This window comes from Mauremys mutica, chromosome 2 (genome assembly GCF_020497125.1).
Source record: "Mauremys mutica isolate MM-2020 ecotype Southern chromosome 2, ASM2049712v1, whole genome shotgun sequence".
NCBI lineage: Eukaryota > Metazoa > Chordata > Testudines > Geoemydidae > Mauremys > Mauremys mutica.
Window position 1 is genome coordinate 124,912,983 of NC_059073.1, and position 21,712 is coordinate 124,934,694.

General features: G+C 40.5%; 1 protein-coding gene across 4 annotated transcripts in view; it reads right to left on the reverse strand.

Moving 5' to 3' along the window:
- Positions 1 to 21,712, reverse strand: part of RELCH (RAB11 binding and LisH domain, coiled-coil and HEAT repeat containing) — a 119,504-nt gene that overhangs the window by 25,446 nt on the left and 72,346 nt on the right. For 3 of the 4 annotated variants that reach the window (XM_045003643.1, XM_045003645.1, XM_045003646.1), the window contains 8 exons: positions 16,985 to 17,141; positions 16,301 to 16,424; positions 14,993 to 15,041; positions 13,999 to 14,078; positions 10,047 to 10,153; positions 9,375 to 9,474; positions 2,074 to 2,156; positions 978 to 1,041 (listed from right to left, as the gene is read on the reverse strand). In XM_045003643.1, coding sequence (XP_044859578.1) covers positions 978 to 1,041; positions 2,074 to 2,156; positions 9,375 to 9,474; positions 10,047 to 10,153; positions 13,999 to 14,078; positions 14,993 to 15,041; positions 16,301 to 16,424; positions 16,985 to 17,141 — 764 coding nt within the window. Of the gene's footprint in view, positions 1 to 977; positions 1,042 to 1,229; positions 1,313 to 2,073; positions 2,157 to 9,374; positions 9,475 to 10,046; positions 10,154 to 13,998; positions 14,079 to 14,992; positions 15,042 to 16,300; positions 16,425 to 16,984; positions 17,142 to 21,712 lie in introns of all 4 variants that reach the window. The other variant, XM_045003644.1, reaches the window with a different exon arrangement.

Genomic DNA, 21,712 nt, shown 5'->3' on the forward strand with positions numbered 1-21,712 from the left:
AGAACATGTTGAAATTACAGGAAGAAAGCAAGCTCTGCAGAAAGTTGTGTGTGCTTTTAATACCTCTTATTGTATACACACTAAGGAAAATGAAGTATACATCCTCCTGCTGGCAGATATTCCTAACTTTTGTAAAACTATAAAACTGTTAATCATATTCACCAACATTTTTTAATCTATCAATTTAACACCAAAAAAACTATATGAGCAATTAAAGTATTGCTCAAATAGATTTAATTGTTGGCTGCTTAAAGGATTCTAATTAGCATTTTAAAATTAAATAAAAACCACTTATTTTTTGTGCGTGACTTTAGTGCTGGATTACTAACATCTGTTAGCTAATTTGTCAGCTATTTTCTTTTCTGTTAAATCCACTTTTATGTTCTAAGTTATGCTTGGTCTTGTAAACCCAGGGTAAATAAATGTAATATTTATACTTTGACAACAACTGAAGGGAGTTCACTCAGGAAAACGCCATAATGCCTTCTTATCAATCCACCAAAATATCCAATATCCCTATGTACTATTATTCTAAAGTTCTTTCTTAGAACGTTCTAAAACTCAGAATAAAACTATTATTGATTCCCAACTTCACAGTTAACTCCCATCAGGCTGATATTTTGGATTTCTGTGCTATAATGAGAAATGTCTTCACAAAGAGCATCACTGTAGAAAATCCTGAAGCCTAGCACAGAAGAATTAGCTAGCTTCTGCTTCTATCCTTTTATAAGACAGAGTTTTGTGACTGAAATAAGAATTTCTTCTAATAGTAAATCTATCGTTTTGCAAAAGGTAGGAATTTGGAGATTTTCTTAAACATTGCTGTGAGAGAAACTTAATTTATAAGTAGTATCTCTTGCTCACAGTTTGGCAGTAAGTTACTATACTTGTCAAACTCAACCGTCTGCTACATGATTGAGCAATAGCTTGACCAATGCTTAATAGTTCAGTTTGTTTATGATATGCAGTATTCCTACCTCTCTCTGAGTAACTGTTTCCATGATGGTACCAAAAGCCGGAATTGTGGCTATCCTTACAGAGCTATTAGAAGAGAAAAAAAAGTCTTTAAGCAGTGTTTAACCTTAATGAATAGAGTTAAAAGTAATGAAAATTCAAAGTTAGTACTTTAAGATACATTAGTTTCTAGCAGTGGCAAAAGAAAAAAATAAGCAGATGAGGAAAAATGCTCAAAAGACTTGATTAACTCAAGGTCTCAGTCTGAAACTCACAATTCAGGATCACTGGACAAGGTAACAAGGGCCGGAGCAACCCGCTTGTCAACTAAGGCTTCACTCATGCCTCGAAGAGTCAGCTGTAAACCAGTCAACATGCAATAAAAAATGGTTTGGTAAACTGGAAGGAGAACTGGGTTAGCTGTGACTGAGGATGGGCAGGCAGACTCACGGGCCTTTGTTGGTTAAGTCACTCACACAAGACATTAAAATGGTCAAAGCTCTTTGTTCATGCTCTGGAACTTACTGGTAACAACCCTGTTAGTGAGATTAGCAAAAGCATCCCTCCACATCTTGGAAGAAATATCACATCAGTATGCTGGCCCTTGAAATGTGTACACAGGCACTATACTTCTACAGTTACTTATCAGAGATTATGTGGTAGATCTTGCAGATTATTTGGTATTTCAATATTTTGAGTCTTGTTTATGTATTTTCTTAAAGCTAACTATGGTAGCACTACAAGGAATATTCGCCACATTTGATTCACTGCAGTAAGACTGATAACTGAAATCTGCAGGTGTTGACTGCAAATATATTAAACATTAACATTTGAACATTTATTTATTTAAGGGAATTAATGTACATGTGTAACAATTTTCAATTTAAAATTAGTTTTCTGTAATTTTACTATCTTCTAGTTATTGCCAAAATAATTTTTACTTTTAGATACTGCAGTCAATCTAGTTTTTACCTGCAACTGAAAGGGACTCATTTTAAATGCAACATGCTTTTTTCAATTAGAAAGCTTTTGTCACTGGAATACTAAAGAAAACTGATGGTTATTTCTTGACAAATATTAAAAGGGATGCTTAATGTATAAGGCAATCAGTAAACTTACATTTCAGGATCACTGGAGAGAGTAATGAGAGCAGGAACAACTCTCTGAGCTACCAGAGTTTCATGTACCCCCTTCACCAACAGCTGAGTGGTCAGAGCAGGGGGGGTATCACAGGTGATGCACGGAAAGAGCGAGCACAGTATCATGGGAAGAAGAGTGGCACAACCAAGAGAGAGAGAGAAAGAAAAACACAAAAAGCAAACCAAAATTAGAAGCTAAGCAAATACAGCTACACTAGTGCTTTATATATGCAGAGGGCATGAAGAAAGCTCAACTGGCCTGGCAGTCAGTTCAAACCTGATGGAGGCTGTTCAAACAAAGGGTCTTGGTTTATATATTTTCCAAATTTTTTGGTATTTTGAAATGCAGATGACCATTAAAGGAAACAAACAATCTAACTTGTAATTTACTTGTTAGACTGCAAATCATTTTAAATACCTAAGTGATGCAAATTTGAGTTTGGCAATTCAAGCATAATTGAATGCAGTTCCAAGTCAATGGGATTATATTTCATTGCTAATATATGACTGGCAGGTGCAAAATGAATTGCTTTGCCAGACTGAATGCATGCAATTTTCAAACACTAAACTGCAGCTGTAGGTCCACTACTATTAAAAACTGTACACTTTTTAAACTTGGCATAAAAAGCACCTTCCCAGATGCCACTAGGCTTTCCTCATAATATTTTAGGAATACTTTAGATATTAAAGCCATCAAGAAGCGCATGTGAAAAATCCCAAACATCCTAAAATCATCCTTGCTGGTCCAGGCAAGTAAAAATCTAACGAACAGTTAACTATCAGATTTTCAAATACTTCCCAATATGAAAACTATAGATTTAATTATTGCAATAAATCCCAAATCTGAAACTGTTGTGTATGAATACTTTTTCCTATGCCCACAAATATCTGGAACTCCTTTCAATTTAAAAGGTCCTTTTTCAGAAATAACCGTGCTGCTTGCTCAATGGGGTTTAATTTTGCCAAGTGGCAAACAGCTGCCTCTGTAAAAGTGTTTCATAAATGACAAATCCCAAACTTTCTTCCATGATTACTCAAATGGGTGTTTTATTTGCATTATTTAAAAGGTGGAAGTATTGTTGATTTTCTTCTATCTTGTGCTCCACCTAAGAAAATTCACAATTTTATTTTATGTGCCACTTCCAGTGGCGGATTAGCCGCTGGGCCATCAGGGCCCATGCCCGGGGCCCTGGCCAACTGAGGGCCCCGGAAAAACAGGCGACCTCCCACCCCAACCCGCTCTGCCTGCCCAGCGCTCCAGCCCAGGAGCTGGGTCAGGGCACTGGGGCTTACGCCGCTCTGCCTGGTACTCCAGGCGGGGATGGGGTCAGGGCGCGGGGGCTTGGCTACGCTCTGCCTGCCCGGTGCTCCAGCCAGGGAGTGGGGTCAGGGTGCCGGGGCTTGGTCATGTTCTTCCCGATACTCCCACGGGGGCTTGCAGGAGCTTGCCCCGCCCTGCCTCCTGGCTAGCGCAGCGGGTGGGCAGAGTGCGGCTAGCCCCCATGTCCCAACCCCATTTCCCCGGCAGGAGCACCAGTGAGGGGAAAGGGTGGGAGGCGGTGGTTGGGGGGGGTGGGGGGATGGGGTGTAGAGGGGCCCACACAAAACCCTAATCCACCCTGGCTACTTCATAGCATATAAAATGCACAATGCTAAACTGTACCTCTTCAGTGAACTTTGACTCATCTTCTGAAAATTTCAATGATATTAGAGATACCAGGTGGGTAAGGTAGTATCTTTGATTGGACCAACTTCTGCAGTTGGTCCAATCAAAAGATATTGCATCGCCAACTTTGTTTCTCTAATATCCTGGGATTAACATGGCTACAACTACACTGCATATTTCAATGATATAGTAATTATTTCAACTTCTACCAAAATAGCAAATTAAATTTCTTGCCTTTACCAAATAGTGGCACCAGAGGACAGAGAAGGGCAATGTAGGTATAGGGCAAGTTAAACAATTTATAGCATACGAAGCACTGTTAAATACAGTCTGTTTCTGACCCTCAATTAATCACTTGGGAACCCATTTCTGCATTTTGGTGTTTATTTCAGTACTTGGGTGCCAAGGAGCAGTTTGAGCCCATTTTAATTTAGACTGAAAAGTGTTAAAAATTAAAGCTTCCAGAAACAGACACCTAAAAATTATAACTTTCAAAATAAAGTTTATCAGGAGACATTCCATCTTTTCTAATGAGTTTTATTTTTAGCCCAACTAGAAGAGTACCTACTAAGTTACTACTTGGAATTATGCTCCCAGTACACTGGGCTCCACCAATATATACAGTAGCACAGTGGAGAAAGTGGATGACAGTGAAAAACCCGGAAGGCAATCTAAGGGGGGAGGGATAGCTCAGTGGTTTGAGCATTGGCCTGTTAAACCCAGGGTTGTGAGTTCAATCCTTGAGGAGGCCACTTAGGGATCTGGGGCAAAAATTGGTCCTGCTAGTGAAGGCAGGGGGCTGGACTTGATGACCTTTCGAGGTCCCTTCCAGTTCTAGGAGATTGGTATATCTCCAATTATTATTTATTTATTATAACTAGCAATGTTTTTTTGTTCAACTTTTATAGGATGATGATGCAGGGAACAGACTAGGTCAGGGGTTGGCAACCGGTGGCTCGCGGCTCGCCAGGCTAAGCACCCTGGCGGGCCGGCCCGGTTTGTTTATCGGCCGATCGCGGCTCCCACTGGTTGCGGTTTGCTGTCCCAGGCCAATGCGGGCGGTGGGAAGCGGCGCGAGCCGAGGGATGTTCTGGCCGCGGCTTCCTGCCTCCCGCATTGGCCTGGGACCGCGAACTGCGGCTAGTGGGAGCCGCGATCGGCCAAACTTGCCGATGCGGCAGATAAACAAACCGGGCCGGCCCGCCAGGGTGCTTACCCTGGCGACCCGCGAGCCACCGGTTGCCGACCCCTGGACTAGGTCATTGCAATATTGGTTCACTATGCCCACAATCCCCACCCACCTCTCAATTGCTATAATCTCCCCCAAATTGTCCCCGTTTTCAAAATTATGAATTAATCCCTGTTAAAAATATTTCTCTGGACAGATATGACTACTTTTCAGAATCCCACTTGGTTAAACTCTGAAGTCACTGATGAAATAGTGGGAGAAAATTGGCTTTCCAGGGATGTGCAGTAATAATAAAATGAGGCCTGGGTCCTATATTTTTGAGCATTTTACAGATCTATTAAACACTGGGGGTGGAGGTGGAGGGCTTTGAGTCCAAAAGGAATTCAGGATAATTTGTACACAGAGGAAAACTAACTAGGCTAAATCCCACAACTTTCTGCACTGGTTATTCTCCATTTGGTATGAACACTGTTTCTTTAATCTAAAATTTGATTTGATTTTCAACACTAAAAAAAATTCCCCAAAGCACAAAAAAAAAAAAAAAAGGTTTCCAACTACATAATTACTTCCCTGATTATTTACTATGAGGTCAACTGAAAAAGTCACTGAAATGCTCATCTTAAGTACAGCTCTTTAAAAATGGCCACTGTTTGTTGAATTAAGATTAGCCTACTTTCGTTCAGTGATCAGATGACCATTTTCCCATTTAATGAACACACAGTGTTCATTTTTTACTTTTAATTCCTATAATTTTGTGAGCTAATATAAAACCTGAATTTTCTTTACCCACTGCAGCCTTTTTTTTTTTTTTAAATGGTCTTGAGGCAATATACTAATTACAACAAGAAAGCTTGGGACTGACATTAGTGAAGAGATAAACGTGATCTCAGTTCCATCACAATTTGAGAAACACTTCCATTAAAATATAATAAAATATATTTTTGACCTGAAGGTAAAAGAGGCTCTTTTTTACAATTTATATTTGAATTATAACTGTTCCTGAACTAGAACCTATCATACAGACCAACAAAGCTCATAACCCAACTCTGCATGAATAGTGTTCAAACCAGCACAAGTCCAATTTGGGTTAACACTCAAAACTGGAAAGTACTGACAAAATGTTAACAATTAAAAGCACAGAAAAGCAGAAAGGGGGAAGCCAGGTAATATTCAGCATATAAGTTTACACAGTGAGACTAACACAATATTTTGATTTTTACTCTATTTTAATTCCTTTATAGACCTACTTATTGTAGCTGTCTACACATACTAAGCCTACAGAGATGCAACACAGAACTCTCAGTCCAAGGAGAGTGGGGTGGATGCTAAGGTGGCTTTAGGTCACCTTCGTACTCTCCCAATCCTCGACTGCTGTTGGGGCCCTCAATGTAACTTGGACAGTCCTAGAGGCCTGTCCAACTTACAGCAACCTTCCAGGGCTGCCCCATGGAACACAGCACTGCTCAGAACCTCAGCAATGCTGTATGGAGTGGTCTGGCCACTGTAAACCTGCTCTCCTTCCGGCAAACCAGGGCTTGAGACAGGGTCCTCAGAAGGCACCTTACTGTTTTCCGCAGTGCCTGTGCCAAGGGAATCTTTCAATGGCCAAAATCAGGGCTTTGAGGATCCATTTACCTCACTCCAGCCCTCCTATGTAGAGTAAACGTATCAGAGCAAGGATGAAGATCTCACCCCAAATGTTTATGTGAGAATGCAAGGTCTACTTCAGGGGTCGGCAACCTTTCAGAAGTGGTGTGCCAAGTTCACTCTAATTTAAGGTTCTGCATGCCAGTAATATATTTTAACGTTTGTAGGTCTCTCTCTATATCTATATTATATAAACTATTGTTGTATTTAAAGTAAATAAGGTTTTTAAAATATTTAAGAAGCTTCATTTAAAATAAAATTAAAATGCAGATCTTATCAATTCAGTGTGATCCTTGCCTGGGATCCCTGTCTGGGGTCCAGCCGCCGGCCCCGCTCAGCCCGCTGCCGGTCTGGGGTCCAGCCGCCGGCCCCGCTCAGCCCGCTGCCGGTCTGGGGTCCAGCCGCCGGCCCTGCTCAGCCCGCTGCCGGTCTGGGGTTCCATTCACTCAGCCGTCAGCGGGCTGAGCGGGGGACTGAGTGGCTCAGTCCGCTTCCAGTCTGGGGTGCTGGCAGCACTCAGCCAGCTGCCAGACTGGGGTTCCGGCTGCCGGCCCTGCTCAGCCTCCTGCTGGCCTGGGTGAGCAGAACCCCAGACTGGCAGTGGGCTGAGTGGGACTGGTGGCTGGAACCCCAGACAAGGATCCCAGGCCCTGCTCAGCCTGCTGTCGGTCTGGGGTTCCGGCCGCCAGCTCCTGCCAGCCGGGGTCTCAGCCGCCGGCCTGCTCAGCCCGCTGCCAGCCTGGGGTTCCCTAGGGGTCCCCAGGCTGGCAGTGGGCGCTGAGTGGGGCCGGTGGCCGGGACCCCGGCTGGCAACGGGGCAGCAGCCGGAACCCCAGAGCGGCGGTGGGCTGAGCTGCTCAGCCTGACACTGAGTGCCATCAAAAATCGGCTCGTGTGCCGTAGGTTGCTGACCCCTGGTCTACTTACATGCTATTGACATTTAGGAAATGGTGATATAATTTAAAAATTTCCATATTTAAGGAAAATGTCTGCAATAGCATATGCCCAGCAATTCAGGAGAAAGTTTTCCCCCCTACTATAATTTCTTTTACTGTCAGACAAAATAGACTGTTCAAAAATCACTTATTTTGCCCCTCACTTGGGGCTGGGAAGAAACATTACAGTTCAGGCCACAGCCATTACGACTGAGGTCTTCTAAAGATGTTGCCAAGGGCCTCCAGCAAGCAAAGAGAAGTGAGATTCCAATATTCCAAAAGGTAAGACAAGCAGAATGATTTTAACACATTTGAGACTATCTGAAAGTGCTTTAATGGTGGGCATCTGTATCACCATTTTACAGAGGGGGAAACTGAGGCACAAACTGATCAAGTGACTTAATTAAGGTTGCATAGGCAGGTCTTTTGGCCCCCAATCCAGTGCCAGAACCACGCTGCTTGCTGCTTCACCTTTAGGCCTATTTGCTGGCTTAGGATCCTGCTGAGTTCAAAAACATCTTTATTACAACAGCACATAGAGGGTGGGTCCCTGCCACAGTTGTGAGCCCATTGGTCTAGGTGCTGTAGATGCCACCCCACTCAGTACAATACATTTACACCAAATGGAATAGCAGGGATTGCAGGGGTATAATTGAGGACAAAATATGACCCCAAAGAAAAATATTTCATATACCACTTGCCTTTTACTAAAGGGGTTAGCAAGGGAAAAGTATTAATAGAAGCATTATATTGGCTGGAGATGAGCTATTTATATTAAAACTTGCCTATGATTTAATTAATTCTTTGCTACTCAGAGCAGATTTAGGCTCTGATCTTGCACCTGGATCCAAGTGTGCAGATCCCTGCACTCATGTGGAGAGCCACATATACTGCAATGACACAAAGTAAAGTACCAGAGTCTCATGCATAAGGAATGAGTGCGATTATAAGAGAGAAATACACTTTTCAGGTGTGCAAAGCACAAAAGTCCTTGTACTTTCAGCAACCGAGAAAAGAGATATTGGGACATCCTACTCTATTTCTCTACTTCTGATATTTTTAGATTTGATGGCTAAGGAGATAGCAAACAAATTCAGGCAAACTTAGAGGTTCTTTAGAATCTCTATTAATTTGCACCGTAGGAAAACAGAGATGTGGAGAGCTCACAAGAGTTACTCTATATCTTCATGTGACAAATATAAAACTATAAAGCAATGTATTATGAATACTATTGACGATGCATATGCTTTTCTCTCAATAGCAGGCAATGACAGAAATTGGCTTGCAATACAATTCTGAAGCATTAGAGTATAGGAATAAGGTTATGAATACAGTTAACCTGTGAATGCCATCAATGAAATAAGTGTGTTCAAGGTGCAAAAAGAACAAATGGATCAACAAGTTCAAGATGTGCATGCAAAGCTTACATACAGATTTATGCAAACACATTTCCTAATTTGAAAAGGTATATAAAACCAGTTTGAACACAGTTCAGTACTGAAATGATTTCTCATATCCAATCAATATTTTTCAGCATGCAAAGATCAAATGTAACATTGAAGTCAGCAGCAGAACAAAGATGAACACACAAATTACTATAAAAATGTCTTGCGAGCAGTTGATAAAGCATCAATGTCGTTTAATTAACTTGAATATGCAACAGATGCAGTACCAAAACTGTCCAACACAATAACTTGCTGCTCCATCACACAGTACACAACCTATTCAGAGACATTTTTATACGTAGAACACAATACATACATTCAGATACTGAGATGAATATATATATTTTAAATACACTGCAATTTCAGGCTCTATGTAACAGAGTTTTGATACTCACTTACCTCAAACATTCTAGCAGCTGTGCATCGAACAAGAGCTGAAGTATGAACAACTCCATACCACAGTACAGTTAACAGCAGTTCATGGTATGCTGGGTTTGCACTAAAAGAAAATAAAAGTCAACCTAACACTGTGTGTAGAGTTGGTATGATTACAAACTGCAAAGGCAGTCCTCAATGGCATGTAGAAATGTGCACTCTTTAAAACATTTAAACTTCAAAAACATTCATTTGTGCAAGTCTTTTTTAAAAATCAGCTTTACTGATGGTGGTGGGGAAATGGGCTGTATCATGCAATTGATCCTTTGAAAACAGATGACAGGAAAGCCACTTTTTGTTCTGAACGATTTACATTGACAAAAAATGTATGAGTGAGAGAAAGTGGGCGAGGTAATATCTTATTGGATCAACTTCCGTCTGTGAGGCAGACAAGCTTTCAAGCTACATAAGGTGCAAACAAAACATTTATTGCAATGTTCAAATATAGAATACATTCTGGCTTAATCACACAGTGGATACTGGATTTACCACTTTTTAACTTAATCAAGTAAAGCTGATTTATATGCGTAATTCACCTGACCTTTTGTTGCAATTATACTTATAACTGAAAGTACATTATGAACATTTTTGTAAATATTAAACCATTTAAAATTAATTCCATATTATGTACTTTACCCCAGTTCCACAAAAGAAGCCTTCAGGCTATCAAGAGGAGCGTGTGATAGCGAAAGCATAGTCATTACATCTTCTAAGAATCCAATTAACAGTTTGCGGTCTTCTTCCTAAAAGAAAGTATGCAACATTCTTTTTAGTTTTATAAGTTATGCTATGACTTAAAGATTTAAGTAAGTTTGAAGGCAAGGGCATCACAGAATGGATAAAGGAAAATAATTTTAACTGACATGTCTAACCTTTAAATATTTAATTATACAACCTAATATTCATATCCAAGATAAAACCAATAATATTTTAACAAAAACCCAATTAAACAGTTTAAAGAATACTATCAAAGTATTTTTCATAGTTTCTGAAATATTTCTTATTGTCCATGTACCCTTATCCTTTTAAAAGTATATGTAATGAATGTTTTTCCTTCAGAATGTGTGCTAGTGCATGCATACACACTTGTATGTTGTTCCAGGACTGATCAATACTATTATGGACCATTTAGCATATTAAGGACATGACAAAAGCATGCCTTAAATAGCAATGGGTAGAATATAAGAGGTTTGGAGAGTTCAGATAAACAATAAGCAGATTAAGGGTGCATTAAGAGTGCCCTCTTTCTAGGGCCTGGACAGTTGCCATTGTCCTACTCTCTGACTGGATGGTTTGCATTTCATAATCTGACATATTTGTCAATTGCATTTGCCCTACATTTATTTTAAATTGCTTGGTGGATACTAATTATAGCTACCCATACTCCTAACCAAGGTAACATTAATTTTTAATTTTATAAAGTGTCTTTGAGAATTCCAGGCTGAACGAAGATTGAAGAGACTTCTTGTTTTTGGTTATGCAATACACGACTATATATTTCCAATGGAATAAATTCTAAATTAAGATGTAAAATGAGGAATGCAAAATGTTAACCTTTTTTTAATTGGGAAGTGGGGAACTAGAGAGGCATGTCAAAATGTTAAATGGCTTTCTTTACACCACTTTTTAAAAAAAATTAAAGGAGGAGTCAATCTTAAATCTGTTCAATAAAATCTAAAATGTTTCATATCTTCCATGTACAAAATTTTACTAATTTTGCAGTCCATAGATTCATTTTTAATTTAAAACAGTTTCTACTAAGACGTGAGGTATTCTTAAATTGCCTTTTCATTAAAAAAGCAAAATAAATATGCTCTGGGTTAAGCAGTTGTAAGTGCTCTAACTACACATCAGGGATGTCTGACTGTCTGGCAATAAACCTGTACCACTCAGTGTACAATTTCATTATTACACTTACACACACACACCCCCTGCTCCCATACTCATTAGTGAGGTTGAAAAATCAAGCTCTGAAAAGTGGAAAGACCAGAATTAAGCTTGCTTAATTTGGTCCCCAAATGCATTCTGGTATAGTGTCAGAGATTATATTTTTGCCACAGGAACCCTGTCTCATGTAGTGCACAGAATGAATGTTGATCAATTAATGAGAAGCTATTCAATATTTCATTTTCTTCTCACTAGGCTATGTATGGCCCCAAGCCTTACTTACTGCACATTATTTAAACCTTGCTCTGAAGACAGAATTATTAATTTGCTCATGGACTTTTCTATGGTGCTCATCCCTGTAGTACCTGAGTGTTTCATAAACGTCTTCCCAATACCCTTGTGGGGAGCTGATGAATAGAGATTAAAGTCAAAAGTTGCCACTAATTTTGGTGCTCAACTGAAACATCTAGGACCTGATTTTCCAGCATACTTAGCATTTACTTCATATATTCAAAGCAAAGCTTCCACTAACTTCAGTTGCAGCAGTCAGTGCTCAGTGCTTCTGCAAATCAGAGCCCTTCCCCCAGTCTCAAAACAGCCATCCAGAAACTGAGAAACGAAATTAGTGGCCATCTGTGAAGAGTTTGGTTTAAAAGAATTGCCTACCATCACTAAAAGCAAAGAAGCTTCTACTAAGCATGTGCAAACTGAGATGTTTCAAAGGATTATACCTAAATTTTCACAGGAAGGGCAAAAGGCACATCCTTGACAAAGGCTACCGCACTACCAAATTTCAAGTCCTTGCTTCAAAGCCAGTGGTGCTAGAGCTTTTCAAATAAAATGTCACCAGAATTTTTTTTTTAAAAACATGGGCAAAACAATGTCTTTTCCCCTACTTTCATTCTTGGAAATGTCAATTTTTTTGGGTGAAATTTAAAAGAAAAAAAGTCTGAGGCAGACATTCAAAATGAGAAATATAAGCCCAAATAGTTAAAAGTTGGCAGCTTTAAGCAACTGAAAACAGAGTCTTATAATGAGAAATGTTGGGCAACTTTAATAATAGATGGTGTTACTAGCTCTACCTATATAACATTTCTGAAGACCATGGCTTCCTTAAATATTTGGAACTGCCCAGACTTTTACCAGCAGCAACATACCACACTAAACCAACTAAATAATTCTCTGAAGTACTTGGATAATAAAAATCTGCTAATTTGAATCAGTTTGCTGACATTTTTGCATTTAAACTTGATAGACAGTAAACCTGTTTAGATTAGATTAAAGATGGTGCTACATAACATTAAAGTTAAGCATCCTCCTAATAAATGTACTTTTGCCTTGTGATCCCATGTTCCGATGTCCAAGAGTCACTTTATTACCTTGACACTGTAAAGGACATTGTCATATGCTGTAAAGATTTTACATTTGGAATTAACTATTTTTTCTTAATATGAGAGAACTCATGGAAAAATGAGAGACCAAGTCATCCAATAATCAATAAATAGAAAATAGTCCCACAATAATGGAAAAAAATGCACAAGTCATGATAAATCAAGGATGCTGCTGGAGCAGAGCTCATTCACTGAGTTGCCAATTCGTAAAACTTAGAAAAACCCCTATTGTGGTCTTTAAAGGTGACTTGTATAGGATAAGAAAATGTGCCCTCTTTAGTTTCCTTATTATGTATAAAGTCTGGAAGGGTTCTTTCTCTGAAGAACTTCTATACCTGATTTCAACCTTAAGAGCATCAAATATGGTCCTCGCAGTTTTGCTAGAGTACATTTTATGGATGACCCACATACGTATTAGAGGAGTTCTTAGCCCTTAGAATGAAGGGATGTAATCCTTAACAAGAGATCTTTCTGCTCAAATATTTTAGTTAAATAGAGGTCAACAAAATACCTAGAAGAATTCTAGTTTATCTGAAGAAAAAAGTCACATCATCTCATTCAAATGTTACTTCCTCCCATGATATTGGTCATAAACCGAGACATCCAAGCCTCTTCTACACTAGGAAAATGTACAATCCCCCTATCTACAGCTTTAGCCACTGGTTTAGCTGACTTAATATTTGTACTGGTGGGACCTTGAGTGTGGAAAAAACCTCCCTCAACTGGGCCTGTTTTTACAACTGTTTTGACTGAACCGGATTTCAAAATTGACTGAAGGACTGTATACAAAGTCTGTTTGGGAGTCTTGTGTATGCTCGCGCTCTCAATCAATGCTAACATCCTTTCATCTGAAACTGCTATAACACAGACTGGAATTTATTTTGGGCAAATTTCCCCTGTGGAGGCATGGCCACAGTCACCCTAAAGTTTTCAAGGATAGAAAAAACCCAAATTTCCAAGGTTAAAAGAAAAAAAAATCCTCCTTATTTTGAAAAAAACCCTTTCGATTCTTTTATACATGATAAAGCAGCTGAAAAAAAAAGCTATAAGAAATCAAAATTTCTTCTTTATTTACCAACATCGAACAAAAATACCACGGTTACGCAATTATAAATCAATCTTTATTCAGATGCTACTACAAATTACCGGGCTTTTGCTGTTCATATCAGAAATCCTCTAAGATATTTATCATGGTAATCTGTCCATCCTCTTTTACAGTCTGAAGTTTTATTTACATACAGTAATTTATTCAAAGGGCTGTAGAGACAGTTCTACATTTTAATACTAAATTAAAAAAAAATCACTCTTACCTGAATATAGCATGTAAGGACACCCGTTGCATAGATGGGAACTGTGGCTTTTGTTAGTACCCCATTCCCTGCTGTGGAATCTAAAAGTCATTGATATAATGTATCAGAAAAATTTAAAACCTAATTCCTTATCTTGCAATTAATTACTTTTGGGCAATATTACAGCATGTTCACCTTTAAGAGTGATTCATTAAGTTTACATGTTCAACATTTTGACAGCATACAAAGAGGACTACATTTGAGATCTATGTTTAAGTAACATTCTAGGCTTGACAGAAGAAAAACAATGGAGAGATATAGTTGCTTCTGTAAACAATTCCTACATTAGGGAATTTATTGAAAATTCTTCCCTTTGCTCATGTCAGTTCAGTGTTAGCGTAGATGGCTCTTTGGTCCAGCAGGCATTTTCAACAATGGACCAATTAAATAAGGCACATCTAATCAAAATGGTGCTGAAAACAGCTGCTAGAGTCCATGATCCATCTACACTAGGTAACTCAATGTTACCAAGAGTGGTGCAGCTGAACTGGTGTTAGTAACTGAGGGAAGGTTTGGCGTGTAGCTCAGTAGCAGCATTAACAATTTATTTTAAGGTGCACAAGAGTGTTCAAACAGGTCAAAATACATTAGACAGTTCCGGCTGCAGACTCACGCCAAAAAATGGGTGCCTAAAATTATCCTTAAATCTTTATTTAGTCACCTAAGGAAGTGACCTGATTTTCAAAAGCACTGAGCAATCAGTTTCCTTTGGCCTTTCAATTAAAAGAGACAGTATTATACAAATATTTATTTTCATTTTAAAAACATAATTAAGGCAGCCATGTCAATTTAAAATGAATTTTACTTTCAAAGTAACTTCTGATTACAGACTTTTTTTTATTAATGCTAATAACTTTTACAGACCGATTCCAGAGACAAGTAATTTACAATTTTTCCTCAGTTCAGGCTGTGGTTGATTTTTATTCATGTTAATAAAAATGAATGTGCTACTCACCGATGTTTTCCTCAGACAGTCTTAAGATTTCTTGGAATTGCGGTTTTACCTACAGAATAGATGGGTACCCAATTTAAGCAAATCTGTAACAAGTTTCAGTTTATTTATAAAAGAGGTAAAGACCAGAGAAACAAAAATTTTGGAGACACTGACAGAATACTTTGAAAGTTTCCCCAAGTTTTATCAAAACTCAAGGGAAGTGTAATCTCACAAAACCAAGTCTTATACTGAGCACCTGATATTAAATGAGGGGGCAAACACCATCAATCATTGACTTTGAAGGCATAAGGCATTCAGCAATGTGCAGGACCAGGTTCTATTTGATCTGCACAGTACCACAAAAATTATGCTTACTGCAAAAGCTGGGGGGGGGGGAGGGGGGGAGGAGGATTTACAAGTTTTACAACCCAACACAAGTATATTGGCGGATTTCCCTGAAACTTCCCCAAAATTTTCTCCCCCAGCCTGTGATGACAATTTACACCAAAAGGCTTTACAAGTTTAGGGTTCATGTCCAAAAGTGACCTTAGACTAGAACCTGGAATTAACCTTCTCTATGGAGACTCTTGTTACGGTTCCAAAATACCTGTGTCAGTCTTTGTAAATACTCCTTTAAAAGATAGAAATAAATTCAGTGCAAACATTCACTGTAAAATATTTTTAAAATGGACAATTATTTTTTCAGCTGATCTTCACATCTCTAAAATTTTACTGAGTAATTATAATCCTTTAAAATATTATTCTTTGTTGATTTTCAATAGACCTTGCCTTGCATTCCTTAAACATGTTGAACAAGGAGAATACTTAGTTTAAATCAACAATCCAATATGAATGAAAGGAGGACATGCAGATATATATGTGAATAAGATTTGGCACACAAAATGTACTGTATAACGTACTACATACACTAAAGGAAAACTGATGACATATTTCACTGAAATTAGGCCAGAGTCTCCAGCCCAATGTGTCCACCAAGGAAGAGTAAGTAGTGTGTCAGTGGGCTCCTCCCCATTTCAAGTTGGGTAGGATGGCAATCTGGGAACAGAATCCCTGCCTGTAGTATGAATAAAGAGACATCATGAAAGGTGAGAGACACAAATGGAATCCAAGACGAATGGAGAAAAAAAATAGAACGTGGCCAAGAGCAGGTTTAAGACTGGTAAGTGAAAATGTGTCAGTGATTTTTGACCCTGGAATGAAATACTGTAACTCATATCTCATGTATGCACATGATGTAAATATGATGCTGTATTATTAATTATTTCTATATTTAATTCATCTAAGCTAGATACAGAAGAATTCTATTACCTTAGTGTTTGTGAAAATTTTCCCAAATGTCCTGCAAAGCCGCCAGAAAAACCTGGAGAATTCATGGACGCAGGCAGTTGAGGCAACATTGATTTTGCCAACTATTTCTATAAGCTGTGGTAACCTAAAAGAGGAAGTAGCAGCACATTAAAAGTTACTCTGCACATTTCCTTCTCTGTGATTTCACTTCACCCTACAAACTGCACTTTGTATATCACTGATCTTCTTGATCATTGCCAATTTTAATCCCAGCAATACAATAACATTAACAGTTGAGACAATCCCTGCTAGAATTCCCTTTGTTTGGGATAGTGGTATACTATCTCCCAGGAGCGTTTGGCATTTGAGTTTCAAAATACCTCCTTTTATTGTGGAATACCATATTCTGCAATTGTCTTAAAATGCAAGAATCCTCACTCCCTTACATAATGATGTATTTCTAGATCAGCACAAAGAGGAAATCATAACTTTTTGGTACAAATACTATTAATCTATGAACACATTAAAGGCTATATTTTTTCCAGAACGAATCAAAGAATGGAATTCTAGAGTTTTTAGGTATGCAAAGTAAACAAAAATGTCATTTAAATATTAAGATAATGAAAAGAACCTGAACTTTTTACTAACTGTTTAGAAGGCATGAAAGTTTTGTATTAGGAGTGCAGGAAAAACAGGTACACTCACAGTTGATTGACAACCCATAGCAAAGTCTCCCAGCCTGTAGTACCCTCGAGTTCCAGTTGGTAATCATAAAGCTGCAGCAGCACTGCTAGCTGTTCACGGCTTCCAATGATAGTAGCCACATCCTGAAGAGGTGAGACAGGCCGAGGGAATCTAGTCACTGTAACAGCAGAAGACAAAACCATGTGTTAAAAAAAAGAGCAAAAGATAACCTTGACGTGATGTCAATAATTAAAAATAGTAATTATTAATTTGAACTTCTACAGCATGTTCCATCTAAGGCTAATTGCTTTATAGAAATAAATAGGTCAAGTCTAAGTCTTAATGGTAGGTGGGATTTTACAGATGGGGAAACAGAGGTAGAAAGTAGAGAGACTAAAAAATTCTCCAAAGATCTCATTGCAAGTCTGTGGAGGAGCAAGGAATAGAAAACTGGGTCTTCTGATTCCCTGTACTATGCTTTAAATCACAAGACTATTCCCTTCTTTCCATATTAAACTGAAGGGAATTCTATGTTTTTGATCACTAAACTTCTTCTGATGCTAAAATTCATCAATTTACAAAACATAAAAAGAGGGCTAAAAGAATTCTGGAGGTACGCCTATGAACCTAAGACAATATTTTTAACATAATGGTTATGGATTATATTAACTTAATTTTGTTTTTATACTCTCAAATTCTCATAAGCATGTATATAATGCTACCCTGCAAAAAAGTTCAACTACAAGGACATGATGTCCCCCTATTGCTGAATTCACCCAAAAAGAACACACTTGTGATTCCATTAGAAGTTACTAGATCAATGGAAATTGCAAACATAAGATTTTTCCTTTATGCATGCAGTGTTGTTGTAGCCATGTTGGTCCCAGGATATTAGAGAGAAAGTGAATGAGGTATTATCTCTTATTGGACCATTGGATCTCCTAACTTCTATTGGTGAGAAAGAAGCTCTTGAGTTCACCTATCTTGTGTCTCTAATTTTCCCTTTATGTAAGGAGAAATTGTCACTCTAGCTAAATTCTGAAACTTTATAGTATTCTAGGCATAGACAGGAGTGACTTAGGGTATGTCTACACTACAGGATTACTCCAATTTTACAGAATTCGATTTTTTGCAACAGATTGTATAAAGTCGAGTGCATGCGGCCACACTAAGCATATTAATTTGGCGGTGCACGTCCATAGTACCGAGGCTAGTGTCGACTTCCGGAGTGTTGTACTGGGGGTAGCTATCCCATAGTTTCCGCAGTCTCCCCCACCCATTGGAATTCTGGGTTGAGATCCCAATGCCTGATGGGGCAAAAAACCCAAAACATTGCCGCGGGTGGTTCTGGGTACATGTCGTCAGCCCCCCACCCTCCCTCCCTCCTTCCGTGAAAGCAATGGCAGACAACCGTTTCGTGCCTTTTTTCCTGGGTTACCTGTGCAGACGCCATACCATGGCAAGCATGGAGCCTGCACAGCTGACCATCACCGTAAGTCTCCTGGGTGCTGGCAGACGTGGGACTGCATTGCTACACAGCAGCAGCTCATTGCCTTTTGGCAGCAGATGATGGCTTTCAGGCCTAATGCACCGTCATCATACAGAGATGGGAGTGTCTCAGCCAGGTCATTTCCCATCTTCTGCTGAGCACCCAGGAGATGAGGGCTAGCAGTCATACTGCACTGTCTGCTGTCAGCCTAAGATGTAAAAGATAGATGGAGTGGATCAAAACAAGAAATAGACCAGATTTGTTTTGTATTCATTTGCCCCCCACACCATCCCTCCATGAAATCAACAGCCTGCTAAACCCAGGCTTTTGAGTTCAATCCTTGAGGGGGCCATTCTTTGTGACAGTTGTTTGCATTTCTCCTTGATGCAAAGCCTCCGCCTTTGTGGATTTTAATTCCCTGTAGGCCATGTGATCAGTCGCCCCTCCCTCCGTCAGAGCAACACAGACAATCATTTTGTGTCTTTTTTCAGTGCAGATGCCATACCACAGCAAGCATGGAGCCTGCTCAGCTCAACGCAGCAGTCATGAACGTTGTAAACACCTCATGCATTATCGTGCAGTTTATGCTGAACCAGAAGCTGCAAAACCAGGCGAGGCGGCAGTGACGAGAGTGATGAGGACATGGACACAGAATTCTCTCAAACAGCGGGCCCCGGCGCTTTGGAGATCATGGTATTAATGGGGCAGGTTCATGCTGTGGAACACCGATTCTGGGCCTGGGAAACAAGCACAGACTGGTGGGACCGCATAGTGTTGCAGGTGTGGGACGATTCCCAGTGGCTGCGAAACTTTCGCATGCGTAAGGGCACTTTCATGGAACTTTGTGACTTGCTTTCCCCTGCCCTGAAGCGTCAGAATACCGAGATGAGAGCAGCCCTCACAGTAGAGGAGCGAATGGCGATAGACCTGTGGAACCTTGCAACGCCAGACAGCTACCGGTCAGTCGGGAATCAATTTGGAGTGGGCAAATCTACTGTGGGGGCTGCTGTGATGCAAGTAGCCAAAGCAATCACTAAGCTGCTGCTACCAAAGGTAGTGACTCTGGGAAATGTGCAGGTCACAGTGGATGACTTTGCTGCAATGGGATTTCCTAATTGTGCTGGAGCGATAGATGGAACCCATAGCCCTATCTTGGCACCGGAGCACCAGGGCAGCCAGTACATAAGCCGCAAGGGGTACTCTTCCATGGTGCTTCAAGCACTGGTGGATCACAAGGGATGTTTCACCAACATCAACGTGGGATGGCCGGGAAGGGTTCATGACGCTCAAGTCTTCAGGAACACTAGTCTGTTTAAATGGCTGCAGCAAGGGATTTACTTCCCAGACCAGAAAATAACAGTTGGGGATGTTGACATGCCTACAGTTATCCTTGGGGACCCAGCCTACCCTTTAATGCAGGCAGCCTGGACAGTAGTCAGGAGCTGTTCAACTATAGGCTGAGCAAGTGCAGAATGGTGGTAGAATGTGCATTTGGACCTTTAAAGGGACGCTGGAGCACTTTACTGACTCGCTCAGACCTCAGCCAAACCAATATTCCCATTGTTATTGCTGCTTGCTGTGTGCTCCACAATCTCTGTGAGAGTAAGGGGGAGACGTTTATGGCGAGGTGGGAGGTTGAGGCAAATCGCCTGGCTGCTGATTACGTGCAGCCAGACACCAGGGCGATTAGAAGAGCACACCAGGAAGTGGTGCGCATCAGAGAAGCTTTGAAAACCAGTTTCATGACTGGCCAGGCTACGGTGTGAGAGTTCTGTTTGTTTCTCCTTGATGAAAACCTGCCCCCCTTGATTGACTCATTCCCTGTAAGCCACCCACCCTCCCCCCTTCGATCACAGCTTGCTTAGGAAATAAAGTCACTATTGTTTAAAAACCATGTATTCTTTATTAATTGATTATAAAAGTAGGGAGAGAACTGACAAGGTAGCCTGGGTGGGGTGTGGCAGGAGGGGAGGAAAAGGCCACTTCAAAACTTGTTGAATGACAGCCTTCTGTTGCTTGGGCTGTCCACCGGGGTGGAGTGGCAGGGTGCATGGAGCCTCCCTCCCTGCGTTCTTGGGCATCTGGGTGAGGAGGCTATGGAACTTGGGGAGGGGGGATGGCGGTTAAACAGGGGCTGCAGTGGCACTCTGTGATCCGGCTGCCGTTCCTGAAGCTCCACCAGACGCCGGAACATGTCCGTTTGATCCCGCAGTAGCTGCAGCTTTGCATCCTGCCTCCTCTGATCTTCCTGCCACCACCTCTCATCTCGATTGTCCCTCCTGTCCTCACGTTCATTGGCCCTTTCCTGTACTGTGATACTGTGTCCTTCCACTCATTCAGATGAGCTCTTTCATTGTGCGTTAACTGCATGATCTCATAGAACATTTCATCGCGCGTGCTTTTTTCCGCCACCTTATCTGAGATAGCCTTTGGGACGGAGGAAGGAGGCTTGAAAAATTTGCAGCTGCAGGAGGGGAAAAAAAGGAGAGAAGTATTTAAAAATATACATTTTACAAAACAATGGGTATACTCTTTCATGGTGAAGAACACTATTCACATTACATAGCATATGTGATTTCAGTACAAGGTCGCATTTTGCATCTTAATATTGAGTGCCTGTGGCTTTGGTGTTAGAGATCACAGACGTAGGGCCAGGCAACAGAATTCAGCTTGCATGCAGCCATAGTCTTTTGGCTTCTGCAACCTTCATAAAATCAGCGCCCTCTTCCCATACCAAGCAAAGCCTGTTGAGTGCTGCGGTTTTCATGTTAACGTGCAGCAGCAGCAGAAACCAAACTAATCTCCCCTCCCACATCCAAGTCTCTGGGATGATCGCTTTACCCCTCCCCCCCACCGTGTGGCTGGTATCTGGGAAGATCCCTGCTAGCCAAACGCGAACAGCTCAGCGCCAGGGCCCCCTCCACCCCCGCCACCGCTTGGCTAACTGTGGGGAGGATTTCTTTTCAGCCACAGGCAAAAAGCCCAGTAGGAACAGCCACCTCTGAATGTCTCCTTAATTAAATTCCTGTATTTCAACCACGTAACCATGAATGATATCACTCTCCTGAGGATAATACAGAGAGATAAAGATGTTGCTTGATTGCCAGCAAACACTGGGACCATACGCTGCCAGGCTTTGTCATGCAATGATACTAGATTACTTGTTACCAGCATGGCGTGGTAAAGTGTCCTATCATGGAGGATGGAATAAGGCTGCTCTCCCCAGAAACCTTCTGCAAAAGCTTCTAGAGTACCTCCAG